Source organism: Hippoglossus stenolepis, chromosome 20 (genome assembly GCF_022539355.2).
Source record: "Hippoglossus stenolepis isolate QCI-W04-F060 chromosome 20, HSTE1.2, whole genome shotgun sequence".
NCBI classification, from domain to species: Eukaryota; Metazoa; Chordata; class Actinopteri; order Pleuronectiformes; family Pleuronectidae; genus Hippoglossus; species Hippoglossus stenolepis.
Window position 1 is genome coordinate 8,161,309 of NC_061502.1, and position 21,273 is coordinate 8,182,581.

The window sequence follows — 21,273 nt, forward strand, 5'->3', positions numbered from 1 at the left end:
CAGAATGCACTATATTTCCTAAACGTGGTTTGTTGCACAGTCCTGAGTTCACACTGTGATAATCTGATTTGACACAAATCAATTTAGAAAAACACAATTCAAGCACAGTATCACCTGAAATTAATATTATGGTCTTCTGAATGGATTCTGACACAAGACCCCTCCTCAAGACAAGTCCTGGATATTAAGAGATGAAGCAACCCAGCCGTCGGCTTTATTTTTAAATGTGTCACCACACCAGGACGTATCAGTGTCCTATTTCCCAGTCTTCACACAGTCCCTCCCTCCAGCATATCAGTAACCAGACCTTAATTCTCCTGCCTGTATAACACGATGAGTGCTTGAAGTGTCAGTGGAAGTGCTACAGATGAAGTGCAGCTCTGCGATGCGGCCAAGTCTCTGTCATGTCAGGTGATCTAATGCTTTAGTCGAACAAAGTTACAACTCATGGTACTACCGTAAACTACATGATACAGTGAACCTGGGGCTTTCGGGACCAGGGCCGAGGTGTAATCCAGCACGGACATCGAGAATAAACTGTTAAACAACACCAGTGTTTCTGGGTTCAACCATCCAGTTTCTCATGCCTCTGTTACAATATCAAGAGTTTCTTCCTCATTACTACAATGGGGCTCAGTTTAGAGCACAAACCTCTGCCAAGGCCCAACAGTCCCCTTCAATTCAATTAAGCTGCATCAAATATCACATACAATAGATATCAATTTCCAAAAGATACCAGATTTTCATCAAGATCCATGAATTAATACCTGAGAAATCAGCGACAATGTTTGAAAACACACTATCTTGAATTCCCTCCACCAGGTTCTGTTGAAATCCCGTCAGGTTTTTTTTTTTATCTTGCTCACAAAAAAACATACAAACCAACAAACATACAGAAGGGGCTGGAAACATAACCTCTTTGGCTATAACTACTAGAACATTTACTCATTATAAACTTCCAAACATATCAAACAGCAGCTGTAACATCCTCATTCATGGGCGGATCATCATAACCATGAGCCCTGGACCCCTGGAGTGTGGCCAATGGGGAAACCTACAACCACACAACATTTATCACTTTGAAATTATATTCATTATGTTGACATGTTAACAGGACATGAAACATCAGATAAAGTCTAATATGATCTATAATCTGCTAATTTAGAAAATATTCCAAAAAAAAGTATAATCATACAATCTCATTTCCCCAATATTTCCCAAAATGCTAATACTAATAATAAATGTTAAGGGCCTCCACTGGCTCCAGAGCCCTGGGCATGTGCCTGCTGTGCATTGTCCTCAGTAGAAAACTTTCAACATGTATTATAATTAACTTTGTTTAAAGTCTCTTCTATAGTTTCAGCGTGCTTTTAGTTTTCTCCCTCCTGTGCTTTAGAAAAGATTAAATGTAATCTGTAAGTGAGACACCCCTGAAATAAGCTTCATAATCGTTGAAAGAGTAAAAAAGCCTCTACTGCAGTGAAACAATTCCTGAACAGACTTGTGAGCAGCGTCGCTCTCAGCAGCTCTTTCATCCTGGATTCTTCTGCGAGGTGTCAAACTCAAGTTCTTTAAATTGCTCTGCGTTGGGTAATTTTAAACGTCTCATCACATGTGCAACTGCCAAAACTGCTCATTACAACGCTTGATTATTGTAAAGAGGTGATGCAACTCAAAGCAACCTCATCATGGGCCTGCAGTCAGTCTCGGCGTTGGTAGAGAGCGCCCTCTGCTGGGATAGAAGTGCACTTTGCTTTTGGCTTCATTTAAATACAATTAAATGTATATTATTATAGCGACAAAACAGACAGAGCAGGTTCAACTTTTTAACAGGTTTATTGACATGTGTATAGCGATTGTCTGTGCACCGGACAATTACAGGAGAATATGATATAAAATAATAGAAAATAGCTGTACAAAACACAGATGTATTTAAAGGAATGCATTGTTAACTGTGAGGTTTTGCCCTGTAGAAGAAGTGTCAGCTACTCAGTTGAGGAGAATGAGGTTTAATCATGTGGCATGAAGGTCAATCGATAGATATAATAAAACAACAGAAAGTTAGGGACGAGCTAATGATGTTACTGGTAGTGTTAAACAACCTGATGCCACGCTAAAATACATTATGCGTCTGACTCTTTCACTAAATTCTAAAAACAAATTTAAAAAAAGGGAAATTGCATATGGACACCTGTAACCCACAGAGGGTTTGAATAAAAGAATAGAGCAAAGGAGAAGTGAAAGAAGAGTGAGCTAAACAAGAAGCCAATTAGGGTGCTGCAAGGCTTCTCCCATCCACATGCCAATGTGTTACATTAACTGTTGATTACATCATCTTCAAAAGCAGGATTCACTGGATTTGGCGTGCGTAGTAAAGGGCAGCTGATCGAGATGTTTTCATTGCCTTGTACTGCAGTAAGACCCGTATGGGACTGAACCTGGACCTGTGGTGATCTTCTCTCTCTACCCTCGTCTCACATCGGTTCTGCTACACAGTATGAATCTCGTTGTTTTTTTAACATTTAGTCTCAAAGTGACTTCTACCTTCGGGCGTTGCCCGCCGTGAATCTGAAAACACCAATCCTGAGCGACAGTAATTATCAACACTGCGTCGTTTTGTCCACCGCATTCAGCTGAGCTTAAATCTTGTATTTAGACTTCACATGGAAAATACAGTGTTCTGAAAACTCTTGGTAGCGTGAGTTGTTCCACTATCGGCTAAAATCAGACTGAATATAAAGATGGATGACATGACAGCTCCTCAAAAGTGAAGCCAAAGCACCTGGATCGTGGTATATGGGTCTGGTCACACATATATAAGTGAAGCTAAAATAGGAAGCTAATGTTTTATTACCCTCTCACTCACACAGATTTGAAGTGAACTGGAGTCGAAAGTTCATCTCTGAAATATTCACTGGTGTGTGACCATACAGGTAAACTGACTCACGATTGGTCGAGTGCACAAATCAACCTCGACACCATAATCTCCCAATCGCTACAACGCAGACTCCGGCTCCAATGCAAAGAAACCGGTGTTCATACACAGGGTATTTTGGCTCCGTTTCTGGCTACTGGAAGGATGTGGAGACACGTCGTCCATCTTTATTTACAGTCTGGTCTAAATACAAAATGTAAACACACGTTGACGTGGACATCCCTCTGCAGTGAATTGGTTTTGGTGGAAAATATTAGCATAGTAGTACAAAGTGGGATTTGATGGTTCTCATTCACAAATGTCACACATCTATCAAGTATGAGGTTTTTGTTCTCAGGCTCTCTGTCTTTGTTTCTTTTAAAGACGTCTTCCAAAAAAAAAAGAAAATAAAAATAATACAACCCCTAAACTAAAATGCTGCCGTTTTGACAGCAGAGTACGTGGAAGACATCTTGGTCTGCAACAAACCCTCTGAGCATGAATAACAGGTTGGCAATCCACCGTGCAAAGTTTTTGGAGTACGTGTCTGTGTAGTGTACATACTGTATGTGTACGTTCAGCACATGCAAGCGAGACACAAATTCCACGTGAGTGTGTGTGTGTTATCAATTATACGTCTTCCACACTTGAGGCTATTATTGAAATCATCAAACTCTTTTGAGCTAGTTCACCAGGCTACACCATAATATTCAGTTACAAAAATAGTATCACAATATAGACCATTCAATATGAGCACCAGGGAAGGCTTAACATAGCCTGAGTATTTGGCTACATTCATTGTCTGGGCAATGTTTTATGGTAGCAGTGTGTTAACGTGTGTTTGTTGGACACAGTGTTGGCAACGTTTTTTTCTCACTCACAAGCTCTCCTACATCTACCACACGATAATATTCGGAAACATACAGAACTTGCTTACACTGAGTAACAACGGTTAACTCAAACCAATTATCTGTTAGAAAAATAGTTTTTTTTTTCTTTCATTTTAACACTGAACATCTAAAAGAATTCCTCCCCGCTTCCCCGGTTAAATCCCCTCCCCATTTCCTAACAAAATAGTTTTCTTTGAAATAAACAAACAAACCAAACCAAAAAAAGGTTTTCTTTTGAGGTTATGCACGGTCAAACCGCTCAGACGCTCCGTCACACTAACGCAGAGCCTGTTAATCAGAATTCAGTAACCAGAAGTGTGTTCAATTTCATTTAACAATCCTAAATGCTTGTATGTGATGACTTGTCCTGATTTCTGTCGGTCATGATGTGGCTGCTTCATGTATTTGAATGGATGGGGTTGCCACAGTGGATCACCATCCACATATGTGATTTGGCATGAGCTTTGTGCTGTTCCTGACACAACCTGGGTTCAGGGGAGCCGAGGATCAAACCGACAGCCCTGCAGCCATCATGCTCTATCACTAGATCCATGGCCCCCCCTACTGGATGCATTTAAAATGATTTAAAAATATATTTTTTTCACTGATTCAGTTGCTCGTCTTTAAAATGTCAGCCTTTGGTTACATCACACTTACTAAGATACCTGGTTACCTGGTCTACGACCTCATGTAGAAATAAAATGAATTGTGGTATTGAACACGCCTCTGGTTGAGCCCTTAACCTGGAAACCATTTCAGCCTTGTTATATGTGACGAGCGCTGACACAACACTTGGCTAAACATAGCACAACATTTAGCTTATCTATGAGAGTGCTTTTATTGCTTTAGGGGGGTTATGAAGTGGCGTTTACCCAGTTTTATTCCCAGCCCTTGTTTATCCTTTGTCTGCTCGATAATCTGGATAAGACTTGTCCTTACATAGCATGAAGAGCTCCCTCTGGTGCTTCAGTGCTAATCAAAGAGTCTGCAGGTTTCTAACTCCAAGCTAATGGTAAACAGGGGGTCTCGTTTATCATGGGCCTGTGCATAGGTGTCACACTAAATGGATATTTGAATACAAACAATGATTTTAAAAGTGGTTAATCATTTCCTCTTCATGGAACAACCTGTGATCCCTCGCTCATTTAACACAGGTACTTATCATACAGCCTGTTGAGTGCAGCTATGAATATGAATCAACTGGCCATTCAGGTTAGCGAGGAAGTCAGAATGCAAACAAGTGCAAATGAAGGTGAAAGTGGTTGGATATTAAATCTGAAAGTGGAGACTACGATGTCAGAATTCATGTTTCACTCAGTGAGACACTTCACCCACCTAAAGGTGGTGTTTACGCTCTTGTGTGTATTTTCAGAGGTTTCTGGGTAAATCGGCTAGTGAGGCGTTGGTTTGAAATAAAAACCAGCAGACTCTTGAATAACAGAGAAGAGGACATCAGGTATTTCAGAATAAATACTGTTCACATGACAGTATGGATTATTCTGCCACTATCCTCATCATCGTATACCAATTAACAGCGACTGAAGGATAAACAAGACACAGGATTCTTCAGCTTGGAGCTGCGTTCACTGACAACGTTGAATACTGACTGCAGAACACATATGCTTTAATAACGCGAAAATGACGTTAAGCACTCCAACTTAATTACCTTTCCATACTGACCAATATTTGCGACATGAATGGTTGTTGTTATAGTGGTTGCTGTGGCGACTAGTCGATGGGGCCCTGGAAGATGAGCCGCGTCCAGCCGGGGGTGCTGAGGGCACTGGAGCAGAAGGGGCAGACAGGTCTGAAGGCGTGGGTCCCATGGGGCAGTGGGGTCTCTGCCCAGTACCTGACTGTCTTCTCTGAGCAGACGTGACCGCACGGAACAAAACCGTGAGTAGGAGAGCCGGCGTCAACATACACAGCAGGCTCACAGCCCAGCCACAGGGGCACGTAGGGACCCACACTCCTGCACAGGGGACATTCTCGGCGGGTTGTAGAGCCCTCGCCCTCCCCTGGTTGCTCCTCCCTCTCAGATCTCTGGCCCCAGTCGTGGCGTCCATGGACATGGCCGCAAGTGAGGTAGACCCAGGGTTGACGTTCTTCAAGGCTACAGTAAAACATCAACGTTTTTTGTCAGTAGTAGTTAGTACTTTAGACATGAAGATAAAACACAATCCATTGTATGAACAAGCGCTAAAGATTGACCTGTGGCTGCGTGGCAGGCTGGGGAAGGCCAGTGTGCTGAGGCCGACAGGACACTGGGGCCGGGAGGCATTGAGCTCCTGTCGAAGTGCTTCCAGGTGACGCAGGGTGGGCGCACGCATGAGCCCCTCGCCCGTACGCCACAGCAGGGTGGCACCACACAGGTCAACCAGGGAACCGTCTCGTAGTGCGCTGCTCTCTCCCTCTGCCTGGATACAGAGCAGACACACAAAAACCAAAAATAAACCTCCCACAACCTTCATGGGGTCAAAAAGCGATACGGACGTGGCAACCTAAACAGTGGTGACTCACCAGTTTGCCCCGGCTGGGCCCAGAGCGTGTCTCCCTAAGGGCGTAGACATCACCGCAGACAGAGATCTCCCTCCACAGCCCCTGCTTCGGCTCCTCTGGAAACCCCTCTGGATGCATCACTAGCACCCCGTTGGTGGTCAAACCGTCCATGTGTCCATCAGGGTTTTTCCATTTGGTTGCTTTTTCCTGTGGTGGCACAGACGTGAGCACGTATAAATGATACATGATGTCATATAACGTTTGTTTTAGCTCAGAGGTTCCAAAACGTTTTAGCCCCTGACCCCAGAGACTGAGGACCCCCATTATCCAAGAGGATATTGATTTGAGCTAGTTTGCAAAAAATTCTGTTGGAATATATCCTATGGTTCTATAAATTAACCTGCTGCAACTGACACTATGACTAATATGTTATAATGACCTCAGGGGTCACGGGCACAAAGAATTTCACAAAGTTGATAAAATATTTTTATTTGCATGGTTTTATCTTGGATTGAAATACTACTTTTTATCTTTTATAACAATTATGGCTAAAATATTCTATTAAAAATGGTTTTAAATTGCAACTGATTTACAGAAATCATATCACGAGCCCCAAAGTGGTCAAGAACCCTAAATTGTGAACCATATATCGAAAACACACACCTTGAGTTTGTCAATATTTCAAACAGTTACAATCCTGATTCCAAAAATACACCTCTTATCAGACACCTCTATTGGCTGGAATATCAGTGTACTCACTCCTAGGAAGATATTTTTGGAGGAGTCGAAGCCTGCAGCGTAAATGCGCGCAGTGTAGGGTGGGTTGCGTTCGCACACGACTCTGCAGGCAAAACGTGAGATCGTGCTGGGAGCAATGGAGGGGTCCTCCCCCTCCTTCCCCCCTCCGGAGGTGTCTGTCACCACAAAGTCGATGGGACTTTCTGTGGAGCGTCCGATCTGCGGGGGCAGACACAGAGAAGCGCTTTGTGAACAAAACAAATGATGATTGAAGTGATATTCAGAATTAAAAGTGGTGTAATGTCTATTAATATACTGTTGATGATGATTGTGGCTTTTAATTCTGTGGGTAACTTGATTAAAAGATTCCTTGTTTTCTGAAAACCAAATAAATCTGTGATACTATTATATGAGCAAAACCTGGTGTATAAAAATAGACTTTCATGGAGATTTTCCACACGAGAATTTATTTTTACTTCTTAATGGATCTGAACCAAAATAATCTACTGACAACAAAAACTGCTTTGATGAGATTACATAACAGCATAACTTGGGAGAAAAACAGCACGTGATCACAAATTAGAGATAATTTTTATAGTTACCGTACCGACTTTTATTCAAGAATGTTGTATAGAAACATTTGAACATGTATTTTTGAGTTTCTCAATGTGTTACCTGGAACATGTCTGTGTTGTTGTCATGGCAGTACTCCACCACCACTGTCTGGTTACGGGACAGAGTGAAAGAAATGCTGTGCTGCCCCCTGCTGTGTACGGCCTGCAACAACAACAACAAAAGCAAGCAGGATGAGTGGATGAGCTCATCTTTTGGAACAGTCTTTTATCTCTTCACAATCTACACACTCCAAGAAAAACTAAACTGAAGATCAATAAAACACAGTCAATTCATAATTGTAAAACAAAGTCATGTTATGGTATATGTCGTAGTAGCATGTCACAATGAGCGCATGATGGTAAAACCCGTCTTAAACTATTTTTTCTTTACTTCATCATCTCTCTGTCCCCATTTATGGATGCAGACATGCACGCACACACATATACAACAGAGAGTGACAGACCACACACACACCAGTCATGATGCTGAGTCATCCATCCTCTGGCCCATTTAGGAAAGACTAGGGAGTCACAGGAAGGAAAGGAATTCTTCACGCTGATAAAAAAACACAGCAAACACACATGTACCTTGCTGTCCTGTGGCGTGTTGAGGATGTGCACCGCACTGGGCTTGACACCGTTGGCCTTGGCCCTTCGGTACAGAGCGAAGCGACTCTTTCTGCGCCCCCGGTCTCCGCTTGGAAGAGAACCATTGTACCTGCGGAAAGACAAAGCACAGGACGGAAATAAGGACATCACACCCAAATGAACCAGATCAGACCAGAATACAACTCAGAGACAACATGTACATAAGTTCACACATTCATCCCGTTTATCTTGTTTCATGGAGAATGCCTCATGGTAGGAAAAACACAGTGATCTTGTTTGCATACTGAAAAAGTGGAGCTAGCTTGTTGTTTAACTTCTATTTAAAGTGGAAAGCATTTTCAGCAAGCTTGAATAGCTTTATAAACACAATCACACATTACTATTAACAGTGCAGCTTTGAGTACGTGTTCTAGTTTGGACATAACAAGTTTTAGGAGTGGTAAATAATGTTTTCTAGACAGAGCCTTTTAAAATCCAACATGAATACATTCTCAGTTTTCCTTCTTTTTTTTTTTTTTAAATTACTGTGTAATGATCATGTTAACTTCATTCTAACGTCGGAGCTAACTGAAATCTGGACATTGTCCTTTTTTTTGAAGCCGTGTTAAAACCAAATTTTTAGTCTGGGCTGACACAGGAGGCTGTATTCTGGTTTTCGGCTTCTGACTAATCAGCAGGACATGGTCTTTATTAAAACTATTCAGCGGATACCCCGCAGGCAAGAAGACTTTAGGAGGGACAATAACTGGTTTTACTGGCCTTCAAACTGCATCAGATCAGAGGGCATCTGGTTTGGCTCTGTTCTGAGTCAGTCAGTCCTGCAGCAGCGTGGGCTGACGACGCCACAGCCCGCTCTACTATGTTTGTACCATGTAGCTGTGAAACTGTATGATTCATTAAACTGTCTTTAAAAATAAAATCATTCTGTGACAGTTTTTTTTATATTTGATTAATTTGTTCATTAAATGCCAATAATGTTATGGTCGAATGCCAAAAAAACACCCCAGCCTTTCTTCATTTGTTTCATCAAAAATCAGATACTTTGAGTTTTTTGCTGCTGGACAGTTTATATTATATTAGTTTTAAGACATGACTCTTGGCTCTGGTGAGTTGTTTAGACATTAATCTGCTCATCCGACAACGGAATAAACTGACTAATTATTGGTAAAAAAAAATCCTTGGTTGAAACCCAAATAAATAAATACACTTTTCAGTGTCGTGGTTAATATTCAACTGTTTTTGATGTTGTATACACCAAACAATGTAAACAATAAACAGGAAAAAAATAGGGCTGATTAATTAATAATTAAAATAATTGTTTGTTGTATTTAGCCGAAGCAAACGCTTTGCCCATATCTTTCATATAATAACATGACACGTTGTTTATTGACTTCAGTTTCACTAGTACATTTTGTTAGTAAAAGTCTGTTTGTTTGTCTAAGAGAAGTTTATTGGCATTATACGTTTTAATAAACCAAACGTCCATGGATCTCAGGGCCAGAATTCATTGACATCAACCACAAGGCCAGAGCAGGGCAGAGAGTCAGTGGGGTGATGGTGAGATGATTGGGCATTCTACCTGGAAAACCCTTCAAACAGGCTGCATGTACTTGACATTAAATGTGGAGTCCAACTAAGGAGGATGACTCAGTGCTGCCTGCTCCCTTCATTGCCCTGCCTGTTAATTCAAATGCCGTCTGACAAGAGGAGGACTGGGTCAGTAATGACAGACATATGAGGACAGAGCTTTGAGGGTTCTGGTTAGAAGGTATGAGATATGAAATGGGACCGAGGATAAGAGGGCACAGGAGAGAAAATCAGCTTAAAGAGAGCGAAAAGGTGGCAAACGCCTTGATGGAGAAAGAAAAGCAGTCAGAATCTATCCTGAGTATTAGAGAGAGAAAACTTAAGCTAAATGAATGAAATGAGGATAAGGGCAGGGAAAGGATATGGAGGGAGAAAGGGCAGACATACAGCGAGCATAAGGGTCGGAGGAAAAGGCTACAGTAAGAGCTATGTGAAGTGTGCTGGGCAGCCATGGCCTGCATCACGCATGTGTGCACATCATAAAGCACAATATGAAATATTCACTCCTTCTGCCCCTCGACACAGGGTTTATTTTAGTTGAGGGCAAGGCACCGAGGAGAGCTGCTCCTGTAAAAGTCAGCACTCAGCAAAACACAGAGAGGCTGGCGGAGAAAGGACTGGGTCTAAGGCAGAGGAATGCGACTGAGACTGTTAAGAGGGGCTGTGGCTGAGATAAACAGGTGTGGGGGAGATAACCAGCAAAGACAAGAGGGTGTTTGCATGGCGACGGGAGCGGGTCACGGGGTAGAGGTGCATTGAGCGATGCCGGGGGCTGCTGGGACAGGGGCCGTGCCGCCGTACACAGTGTCCAGGCTAACTACGGTAATGAGCGATGGCAGGCAGCCACTGCAAAGATCACATGGCCGTACTGAAGCTGCAATCGACCACACGGTGCATACGATCATCAAGGCCGACAGATGCAAAGTCAAACCACACTTGCACAAAATGGGCCAGGAAAACATGAAATCTGACAAGAAGCAGAGGAGAGAACAGCCTGTTCGGACGCTGGGAGTTACCTGCTGTATGTCTGAGGACAGAGGGTGGTCAAGGGCCGGAATCATAATAAATCTGATCTATATAGTGGATAACCTAAGTAATAATATGATATTCAAAGCCAACAGTGTGATATGATTGAGTTATTTTTAACATACTGTATGTGGCTTTAATAACACAATAATACCAGACAGTCTTTCAAATGTAGGCCCACAAGGAGGATAGCTATCATAACCCACAAGCCTTTGGCCATCATTCAAACCATACCTCAATCATTACAGTTTAAAAGTGAGCCAACACAAAATGCATTTTCTACAATCGAAGAGGCACATTAAGCATCGTGCCACAAACCGCAGGGTGTGCTTGTGTGTATTTTGCATGGCTAGAAATCTAACATTTGCATCAAATGATCATTTCCTCAGCCTCTTCAGAGGGTGTGAAGGCCTGCTCTGTTCACAGAGGACGACTAATCAGTATTCTGATACAGGCGGCCTACAGCCTCCTAACTCCACGTTCAGCCAGAGGGGAAGCAATAGGCCATTAGGTCAGTTATCTTTGGCATACACAGGAAGCGCTGCGTGACTCTGCGTGTATGTGTGTGTGTGTGTGCTGTGGCATTTCTAGGCCCTGCGGACCACCATGCACAGCGTGGAGGATGAAGGGTGGGAAACTCTGTGGAAGCTGGTGGCTGTCATCAGCACATCCGGCCCTACTGTGTTGCTGGTGATGTAGAGAGGCTTTATTCCTCCTCCTCCTCCTCCTCCTCCTGCTGCTTCTTCTTCCTCCTCGGCATGGATGGTCATCTGGATGCAAGCGCTCTCTTCTTCAGCCACAGACTACACAGGCTTTAAATCACACATTGCAACCTGCATGTTCCTCCACACCATGATATCACCCTCCTCTGCCTCACTATCGCAGATCCAGCATAGTATGACATCATTGGGATTTTCAGGCAGAGCAATCCAGCCCCCCTCCCCTCCCTCCCTCCATCACCACCCCCGACACAACCATTGATGAAAAAGCGGCTACATCTGTGTGGCCTCATGTACCATGGCTATAACATGTATGTAGCTCACACATACAAAGCATACGTGATGCTGGAAACCCCCCACAGGGAAGAGAATATGGCTTCCTGTGATAAAGTTAGTTTGTAACATTACTACACCTCCCTGGCGGCGGTGAACGACGGTGGTGTGTAATAAATGAGCTGGTACTATAAAGATTTACAGCCCGAATAAACCACCGTAACAGCCATTTATTTTAACAAGAACAAACCTGAGCTCACACGTCATCTGTGGGTTTATTGTGCCGATGCTAATGCTAAACATTCAAGGTTAATGGAGGGTTTCTCCATCCCACACGTTTCTTACTATAGCTTCAGGTTTAAAAAAAAAACAAAAAGGGAGACTTACCCCAAAATGACCAGTTCGCCATATTTCACCGGGTCTTTAACGGGCACATCGTCGTCTCCGTCTTTTTTCGGTGAATTCATCAGACTGGACTTGCTCCAGAAGAAAAAGAATTTAAAAAAAAAAGAATATATATGTGTGTCTGTGTCCGCGTCCAATGGCAACAGTGGTGGTGGGATAAAACAATGCTAACCCACTCCTCGCAAACTGTGGACAAGTGGTATTTGGGTTGAAAATCTCTCAAAGTTTGCCCACAGTTCGGTAAAGTTTCCCGGGACTTCTGGCGGCGTGTTTTCTTGTTTTAGTCCCGTGAAGGAGCATCTTTTCCGGGGTTTTGTGCCAGTGTGGAGCGAGTTTGTACCACGGCGAATCTGTTCAGTAGCATCGGATACAACAACGGCTAACGGCAGGGAGTGGAGCGCACCACGTTTTCATGTAGGGGTGGTCGCTCGAAAAACTTCTTAAATAGTTGATTAAACCACTTCTACAAAGATCATTATTCAACTATACGCTTTTTTATCGATATTGAAACTATTTATTATTGGGCAGAAGCAAAGCAGATATTAACAATTAAAGATTTAGATACTCTTGTGCGTGTGAACACCCCTGTGGAAGCAGAACATGGACGCAGCCTCGAGCAGACGCTGGCTCCCACAGATGGAGTAAAATGAGGGATTTCAAAAATCCAGAGGAAGTGCCCACGTCCGCCGGCACGTAAACGCGTCCTGGTGCGTTTAAAGTGACACAAGGATGCATTTCGGTTTTAATGTGTGGAAATCGTGCCGCTCTGATCTCGTGGGTGCTTATGGAGTCTGACGTAAAGGGATGCTTGGAGGGGGTGTGGTTTAAGCCAGGATGTGGGTCACCATTGCGCCCCCCGACCAGACACCCGCTCTTCCCCCTGTCTGCATCTCATGTGGGAGTTGGGACACGGATGTAGGCCGACTGGAGCCCACTGTCCATCTCTCATTCTCTCCCTCTCTTCCTCTCTCTCACACACACACACACACACGCACGTCTCCCTATAGTTGAGGACTCATTGACATAACGCATTCCCTAGTCCGCCCCTTAACCTAACTAAATGCCTAACCTAAACCTAATTCTAAACCTAAAACCAAGTCTTAACCCTCAAACAGCCCTTTGAATTTGTGAGGACCAGCCAAAATGTCCTCACAACGTCAAAATGTCCTCACAATGATGGTATTGAACCAAAATTGGCCCGCACACACACACAGTTATTAGTTATTACTTGCAGAACTCTAACCTAAGGTGCATAATGTGACTTTGTAAACAGATTTAGTTCGAGACAAATGAGTAATACCTGGAGTGCACACAAACACACACTCACATACAAATTATTGTACTAACATTAATTATCACAACTAAATGCCTAAGCCTAACCCTAACCTTACCCTAAGCCTAAAACCAAGTCGTCACTCCATAAGGTCTATGCTCAAACTGGTCCTCACAAATATATCAGTACAAGTACACACATACTAGGCCTATATACCAAAACCTCAGCTTTTAATATAATGGAAATGACAAATATTTGCCTATAGCTAATGCAACTGTCCTAGGTAACAAAAAGAGGTAACACAAACATATACGTACACTGACAGACACACAGGTTTGTGCAGCCAACCCTATTGGGATTTTGCATTGACTTCCATTCATTGTGGACAGAATAACCAAAGCCTTATTCTGAGCCTTATTCCGAACCTTATGACCAATTCACACCTAACCTGAACTTTAACCTAAGCACAATTAAAACCTTACCTCTAACTTTAACCAGGACCTCATTAGGCTGGGCCATTTGGTCTTCCACACACTCACACACAAAGAGAGAGAGAGAGAGAGCCCTAGTGTGTATTAACTCATAGTGCTGTGCTAGCCACATGAGGGCAGTGTACTTCAGCTGCAAAGTATATCTTTCCAGTTTTAGGATAAAGTTAGTCAAATGTAGCTATTCACCCCAACATGGTGGATTGTTGTCTGCACTTTGGTTCAGACACAGCGGTTGTGTTGTCACATTTTCCTTCCAACACCCCTGCCGCTTGTTGCTGCTCATTGTTATTTGATGAGACAGAGAGCGAAGCCCTCCCTGCAGGCTTTTTGGACAGAACCCAGATCTGTGGTGTCATTAACAGAATCTGCTCTGTCTCCCCGGTGGCATGGCCGCCCTCACCTGGAACAGTAGCCTACTTTTATGTCCTGGTGTGCTGGTGGAACGTGTAGTGGCTTGTGTGCAGGGAAAGACACAGGCGCCGTGCAATAATGTGCATGACCTTGCAGTGTGTGGTGATGGTGGTGGAACTGGCTTACAATTGTGTCAGTGTCACTTTAATAATAGCTTGTGCAAATTCACAGATATGATGTCAACTTCAAAATGGAAATGGCTGTGCCCTTGCTAACACATTAGCTAAAGTGATGTGACTGTAATAATAATATTAATAAGTGTATTCATATGTAACCTTTCAAACCAGTCAGTGCCTCACAAAGAGGACAAATTAAAACAAGAAGAGAAAACGTCAAAGACAAGAGGCAAACTAAAGATTAAATAATACATCATTTAAAAATGTTGACGACCCTGACCCATGCCATTTGAAATCAAAGATAAAAGAATCATTTCACACAACATCATTTAAAAGAAAAGAAAAAAACAGTTGATGACCCTAAAAGAGTCATGAGTCATGAATGGGCTTCAGTTTCCAAACAACCACACCCATGAATGACAGCCCACTGCAGTCACAGAGAAACTGATCAACCAGCCCGAGTGCTGACTCAGAAGTTTCAACGAGTGTATCACAAGTTTAACTGCCAGCACACATTACATGTCTTCTGCAATACTATGTAGAAACTGGATGGACCAGATGTGCGTGCGTGTGTCGTGCGTGTATGTTTCTTTCTTTCCCTCTGCAGGATTAAGGTCACACCCTCCTCACTCCTTTCTTTCTCTCTCCCTTCATCCCTCGCTTTTGCTCTCTGCCTCTTCCTCTCTGCTTTTCTTTCTGTCTTTCCCGGTGCTTGTTTGGCTGGATGTCAGCATAAAACCAAATAAAAAAATGTTTGGCCTTCATCGCATAGAAAGAATCCTGACTGCGCCCCTTACTTTAATGCTCATCATAATCAATCAGCAGGGCAAGGATCCACTTTAGACCAATGGGGATTATATGTTTGTGTCACCTTAGCAGGAATTTAAAGAACTCCCTGACCTAATGAATAGAAAAAAAACAAAAAAAACATCATCAATCTCCAATAGAGAACTCCTCATTTCACTGAGGTCATAGCACATGTCCAGCTCTAGAGCAGGAGGAGGTTTCATCTTGTTTCAACTTGTTTAAGGATACTTAGCAGAGCAGATGCTTGTTGTCATAAAGCTGCAGTGAGATAATAAATCTGTTAATAAACTGTCTCCCTGATCACATCACCCCACTGCCACCAATAGACAGGGGAGCTTTTTATATACACTGTCTTTCCATGGTGTCCTCTGATCTCATAGTTAAAGCTATGAACACAGAGTGATGTTGATTGATTAAAGAAAATTGGATATGACAGTTCTGATTGAGTTTTGTTCTGTGACGGCCTCATCAGCCGGACATGTTCACATGAGTGAAGATCTCTGCACGTCGAGCTTCTGCTGCTGTGGCGTTGCAAGTGGCTGCAGCCCAGTGACTGCTGTATTCACCATTCATAAAATATATAATTATAAATTCTTTAATCCACTTGCATGAATAGAGAGCACCTAGGCAGCCAATTGCAAAGGCAGTTGCACCTCTTTTGTCTGTAGCACAGTGTGTAGTATAAAATGACCTTGCTGCATCACACAAGTTGTCTAAAAACCATATTTGGTGAGACCACGGCAGATCAGACCCTGCACCTTAATTGTGCACATGCGGAATGCATTACCCCTGCTATCGTTATGTAGCTTTTCTCAGGCTGTAGTTCAAGTCAAGCAAAGCGCAGGAGAAGGGGTGGCCGGTGATAATTTAGAGGTGGATTCTCGTGCAGAATATACACAAATATGGACATGTCTTGGAGGAACTCTTTTCCTGCATGTTTGAAATATAAGAGGATCTCATGATAGACACTAATACAGCACATGTCTCTGTACATTCTCAAATGATAAGTGTAAGTATGCATGTAATAACAACATGGAGGAAAGTCAATGATGAGAACAAAAGAATAAATCACATTATTAAATACAGAGAAGATGAATAGATTAGAAAATTGTCTTTGTAAACACGCATGTACACATATAATCGCATGATCCCCAAAATGCGTTGGTATTTTGGCTCAGGAGCCTATTTCATCAATGTACACCATCGGACACAGCACATGATTAATGGGACTTCTGGATTTTTTTCTACTATTTATACGTAGATGCCTCTGGTCCCACCTCGTCGCTCTGGAATTATCACCTGACGATTATTCAAAAGATGAAACCAGATATTTGTAGAAGAATGGTGTGTAAGGAGTGGAGATAGATCAATTTAGACCACTTAGACGTGCTACAGCCATCTGCTGCGGCGTCTTTGTCAGCGTTGCCATAGAGACACGAGCAAACAAAGACAAGGTTTTTCTGTCATTTAGCATCCCTGTCTCCTCTGTGTGTAGTTACAGCTAAACTGCTGAAGCAAAACCTTTTTGAAGTCGTGCACACCAAGCAGGATAACAGCAGTTATTATTAAACCATATTGTTTTTCTCCTCTCGTGCACTGTACATAGGCATCACTTTGTGCTCATGCAAGAGCATGTGGCCTTGCTTGTAACCTACCTGTCCTACCTGTGATGCATGAGTGCACACATGCATGCTGGGTGTGTCTGTGTCTGTCTGTGTGTGTATTGGACATACTCCCTGGACATGAGGGGGAGGCTGTCTCCTGCATGGAGCAGACATGATGCTGCAGATGGCTCAGCATATTACACTCCTCTGTGTGCACACAGACACAACAGGCTCCACCAGTGATTTTGTGGCCGCCTGCAGGGGGGACTAATTGTGTACACAAGCAGGTTTGTTGCAAAACACTGAAAGTGAATGGCATTACAAACAGTGGCAGTTGCACTGTGCGTAAGTGTGAGATCATGTGAGAGGCAGGAAATAAGGAAGTCATGTGACGGCCTTGTAGAAACAATGGAGCAAATGAAGTTGTTGCACATGTGACTGACAAGATCAACCTTTGTAGTCTGTTGGTAAGGGAATGCACTGCATGTGTTCCAGTATTTCCGTTTCAAAGAGGTTTTTCATCCTGGTGCGTTTGTCTGTCTTTTAGTTCCCAGGATTAGACAAGAACTACATATGGGATTACCATGTAACTTAATGGAGGGATGCAGAGAATAATTCATGGATGGAGATGAAATATTAAGTAGACTGATATGAGTGTGTGCAATTGGATGCAGATCCAAGTAAAAATCTGTACCTAATGACTTTAAATGGTGGTTTCGTAAGGGTGCTGTTGGCCCTTGGGGCAGCGGTTAGCACTATTGCCTCTTACTTAGTGGAGTTTGCGTGTTCTCTGCGTGGGTTTTCTCTGGGTACTCTGGCCTCCACCCACAGTCTCAAGCCATGCGGTGTGGGGATTAGGTTAATGAGAGACTGGGAGATGTGTGAATGAGTTTGTTTCTGTATCATAGCCCTGTAATATGCTGGCTGCCTCTCCAGGGTGTACCCCACCTCTCGCCCAATGTCAGCAGGGATTGGCTCCAGCTCCCCCTGCGATCCTCAGAGAGTAAGATAACAGACGGACAATCTATCACAAGAACTGAATAGAACACTGAGGAACTTTTGAACCCTGTAATGCAGGGACAACAGGAAACCTTGTCCCAGTGCATGAAGCTGCTTTTATAGATCATAAGGCCTTTTAGTTGGATCACTTCAGCTCAGATTAAACAGTGACTGGTGAGCTGAGACAATTGCTTTTAGCACACTGAGTCCCTTCACAAGTCACTGAGCTCCATGTAGCACCTGCCAGCAACCTGCCTTACATGAACATGACCACAGACGCCACACACACGCTCACACACACACACACACAAAGCTGAGCTATGAGGACAAGAAAGCAGATGGCTCCTCAGACAGGTCATTAGTAAGAGCCGTTGGGGGGAGGCTGTGCGTGGTGGGTTATTTTTGGATTTAGTGTTGTGCTTTATTTATGGATGAAAGTTGTGGTATCAATAACTATTTCTGTGTTTGTGTAAGTGGGTGGTTGCCAACAGGAACCTGAGGGAGAGAGCGAGCGAGCGGCATTGAGAATAATTGGCTCCCTGTTCAGTCGGACAGAATTCCACAGCAGTCCTATTAATAATTACACAATTTGTGAATTTCAACCTTTAACCTGGGTTCAACCAGGTTTATTACAACAGCTTTCTAAAGAGTGGCTGAGACACTTGTTGCATCTGTTATCACTGCTCAGAATGGGGAAATGAAGTGTGACTGCTATTCGAAGCAGTCACACTCTAGGATCCTCACTCTTTCTATTTCTCAGTTGCAATGCAGAAAATCAGTCTGTAATTACAGAGCTGTTTAACACACATATAATTAGCATCAGAATAACAATACTTACACCCCCGTCCTAACAGTTTTATTTTAGAACCGGGCGCTCGGTTTATTGTTCTTATCTCTACTACAGTACGCTGCATATCATATTTTTTTTGTATCTCATTATCCATCTGTTGCTGTGGCGTGCCAAGTGTCACACAGGAAGGTTGCACTATATGTCACTTCCTGTCACAAACGAAAGTGCTGCTCAGAATTTATTCATCAGTTTGGGTCTGTATCAAAGAGGAAAAGTCTTTTTGTATATCAAAAAATGTCATCAGGTCTGAGCTCAACGGTTGATTGGGACAAACGCTTGGGTTCTGACGTACCTGGACGTTGTGTGCTTGGGCGTGTCGGCTGCTCAAGTCCATGGAGCCGGGGGGGTCATCTGTGGAGGCTTGGCGTTCGCTTTTGGTGGGGTACCCCTTTTTACCTCTCTGTTTATTTGTTTGGAAGCAAGATTATGCAAAAACGTCTGGACGTATTACTGCTGGATGTATTACCATGAAACATGATGGGTCAGGGAGGAACATGTTAAATCTGGAGCATATCCAGATCAGCAGACAGACCCAGGAATTTTCCTTAAGATGTAATGTTTTGAACAATTCATGGATCTTGAAAAAAAAAAACAGGCATAGAGAACTGATGAGTGTGTGAAATTTGGTTCAGCTAGATTGAATTTAAGGGGACTGTTGGGCCTTGACGGGGCTATGAGCTCTTCGCCTTTTTATACATCTCTTTACCTGCTCCTATTTGCATATTTCCTGCAGCAAATATTCAGTTTAAACCCTTTTTAAAGGATGTGAAAAAGCTGTACTTTCAATGTACAGCTTCCATTAATTACATCTCTGAGGCTGAATTATTGCTGCAGCACACAACCCTCCCACTGCACTACTTCCCCGCCAAACGCGAACACGGGGCCTCGGGCTCCCCATAATTATTAGCACATTGTCCGAGGCGGGAGGGAAATACAATGTGCGACAGATTCTGACGAGCTCACAACTGCCTGGAAGCTGAATGTCACGGTGCATGCTGCTTTTACAACACTGTTTAAACGGGCCCCATGACAACCAAGACTTTCTGAGCTAGCAGCTCCGGCCCCTCCACCCCGTGCTGAAGACCCTTTGTGTGTCCCAGTAGTGGATGTTGCAGACAGGAAATGCCCGTTAAGACAACTGTGAGTATTCACAAGACACAGTATTTTTTTTTTAATGCAACAAAGAAAAGACTAAATTAAATGGGAACCTTATGATGAATTGCTCAATCATTGCTTGCTCAAGATTAGGCAGAAAGGTGTGTTATTATTATGTCATGTTATTTTTTGTCCTGTTGCCCATGGCAATTGGGAGGATACAGTGTTAGAAAGGGTGCATAGAGGAGGATTATGACAGCAAATTAGAGTTTCCTTCCTCTAGGTGATGAGGAAGAGCTTTTTTAAATATGCACTGAAAATGTCCAGCAAACTAGAAGGGCCCTTGAAGAGCACTTACCTCCACCAAGGCCAATGCCCTATGTCCCCATCATATAGAAAGTGAAAAATAAATTCCCGTATCCGCCCATGATCCAGATCTGCACAATACTTTAAAGAAATTCACAAAAATGACAAAAACCGCCCTATCTTACAATCTTAAAGAAAGTGAAAAAGATTCCTGGATCTGCACCAAAATGTAATGGGTTCTTCCCTGACCCATACCACATCATTCCACCAAGTTTCATGGAAATCCGTGCTGTAGTTTTAGCAGGATCTTGCTTACTATCAAACAAACCAACATGCAGACTGTTGATAAACATAACCTCTTAGGCAGAGGTATTTGAATTGTTTAAGTACAGACAGTCACTCATAAACAAACCTTTCAAAAATTTTAGATCAGGTGATTTTTTCCCCCTAATGTTATGTGCTGATGTACTTGGATCCCTCACTTTAAAGTACAAGTAGCAATACCACAGTGTGAACATACTCTATTACATTGCATTCAATGAGTTGCATAAAAATTAATAGATGCAGAAACCTACAGGAACTGCCGGAGGTGTGAGAAGAGACGTGCTCATGCTATCTCACTACAGTACATGACTGTTACAAGTGTCATAATAACAGTTTTTAAACTGCTTTTAACAAGATTTAAAGTGACATGACACAGAGCCATCATCTGTAAAAGCCGATTTTCCTAGAGAGCACATGTCAGAGGTTGTACTGCGATGGTTTATTAAATATGAGCAGCAGACTCCTCTGTGTTTGTGTTCAATGGTTTCCTGGTTTTGACTCATGAAGAGCTGAAGTGAGATTAAAGTCAAAGAGGAACGCCCAGGGTAAACAAAAGACAGAGGAACTGCCAATGAGCTCCCTTTTAATGTATTGTTTGAAATTACCCCGTTCAAAAGGCCATACAATAGTCCAGTCCACCCCCCCCCACCCAGACAGAATACAATGGCGACAACGCTCGGGGCTAAAACTGAACGAGAAAGAAAACGAAGCAGTTTTGCTTGA

General features: G+C 43.0%; 1 protein-coding gene across 1 annotated transcript; it reads right to left on the minus strand.

The window, feature by feature from the left end:
• Positions 1-1,820: 1,820 nt before the first annotated feature.
• On the minus strand, positions 1,821-12,800 carry LOC118099654 (E3 ubiquitin-protein ligase pellino homolog 2). The gene is made up of 7 exons (XM_035144360.2): positions 12,257-12,800; positions 8,244-8,373; positions 7,717-7,818; positions 7,063-7,260; positions 6,325-6,510; positions 6,016-6,221; positions 1,821-5,917 (listed from the first exon to the last, which is right to left on the minus strand). The coding sequence occupies exons 1-7, from the start codon at positions 12,334-12,336 to the stop codon at positions 5,533-5,535; spliced, it is 1,287 nt and encodes a 428-aa protein (XP_035000251.1). The 5' UTR covers positions 12,337-12,800; the 3' UTR covers positions 1,821-5,532.
• Positions 12,801-21,273: the final 8,473 nt, after the last annotated feature.

What these genes read in the sequence shown, in the direction of transcription:
- LOC118099654 (XM_035144360.2), bottom strand. Translation starts at nt 12,336, where the DNA reads ATGAATTCACCGAAAAAAGACGGAGACGACGATGTGCCCGTTAAAGAC. An exon ending in ACAACACAGACATGTTCCAG is followed by an intron (nt 7,261 to 7,716) that starts GTAACACATTGA and finishes CTGCCCCCGCAG; the next exon opens with ATCGGACGCTCCACAGAAAG. An exon ending in CCAAAAATATCTTCCTAGGA is followed by an intron (nt 6,511 to 7,062) that starts GTGAGTACACTG and finishes GTGCCACCACAG; the next exon opens with GAAAAAGCAACCAAATGGAA.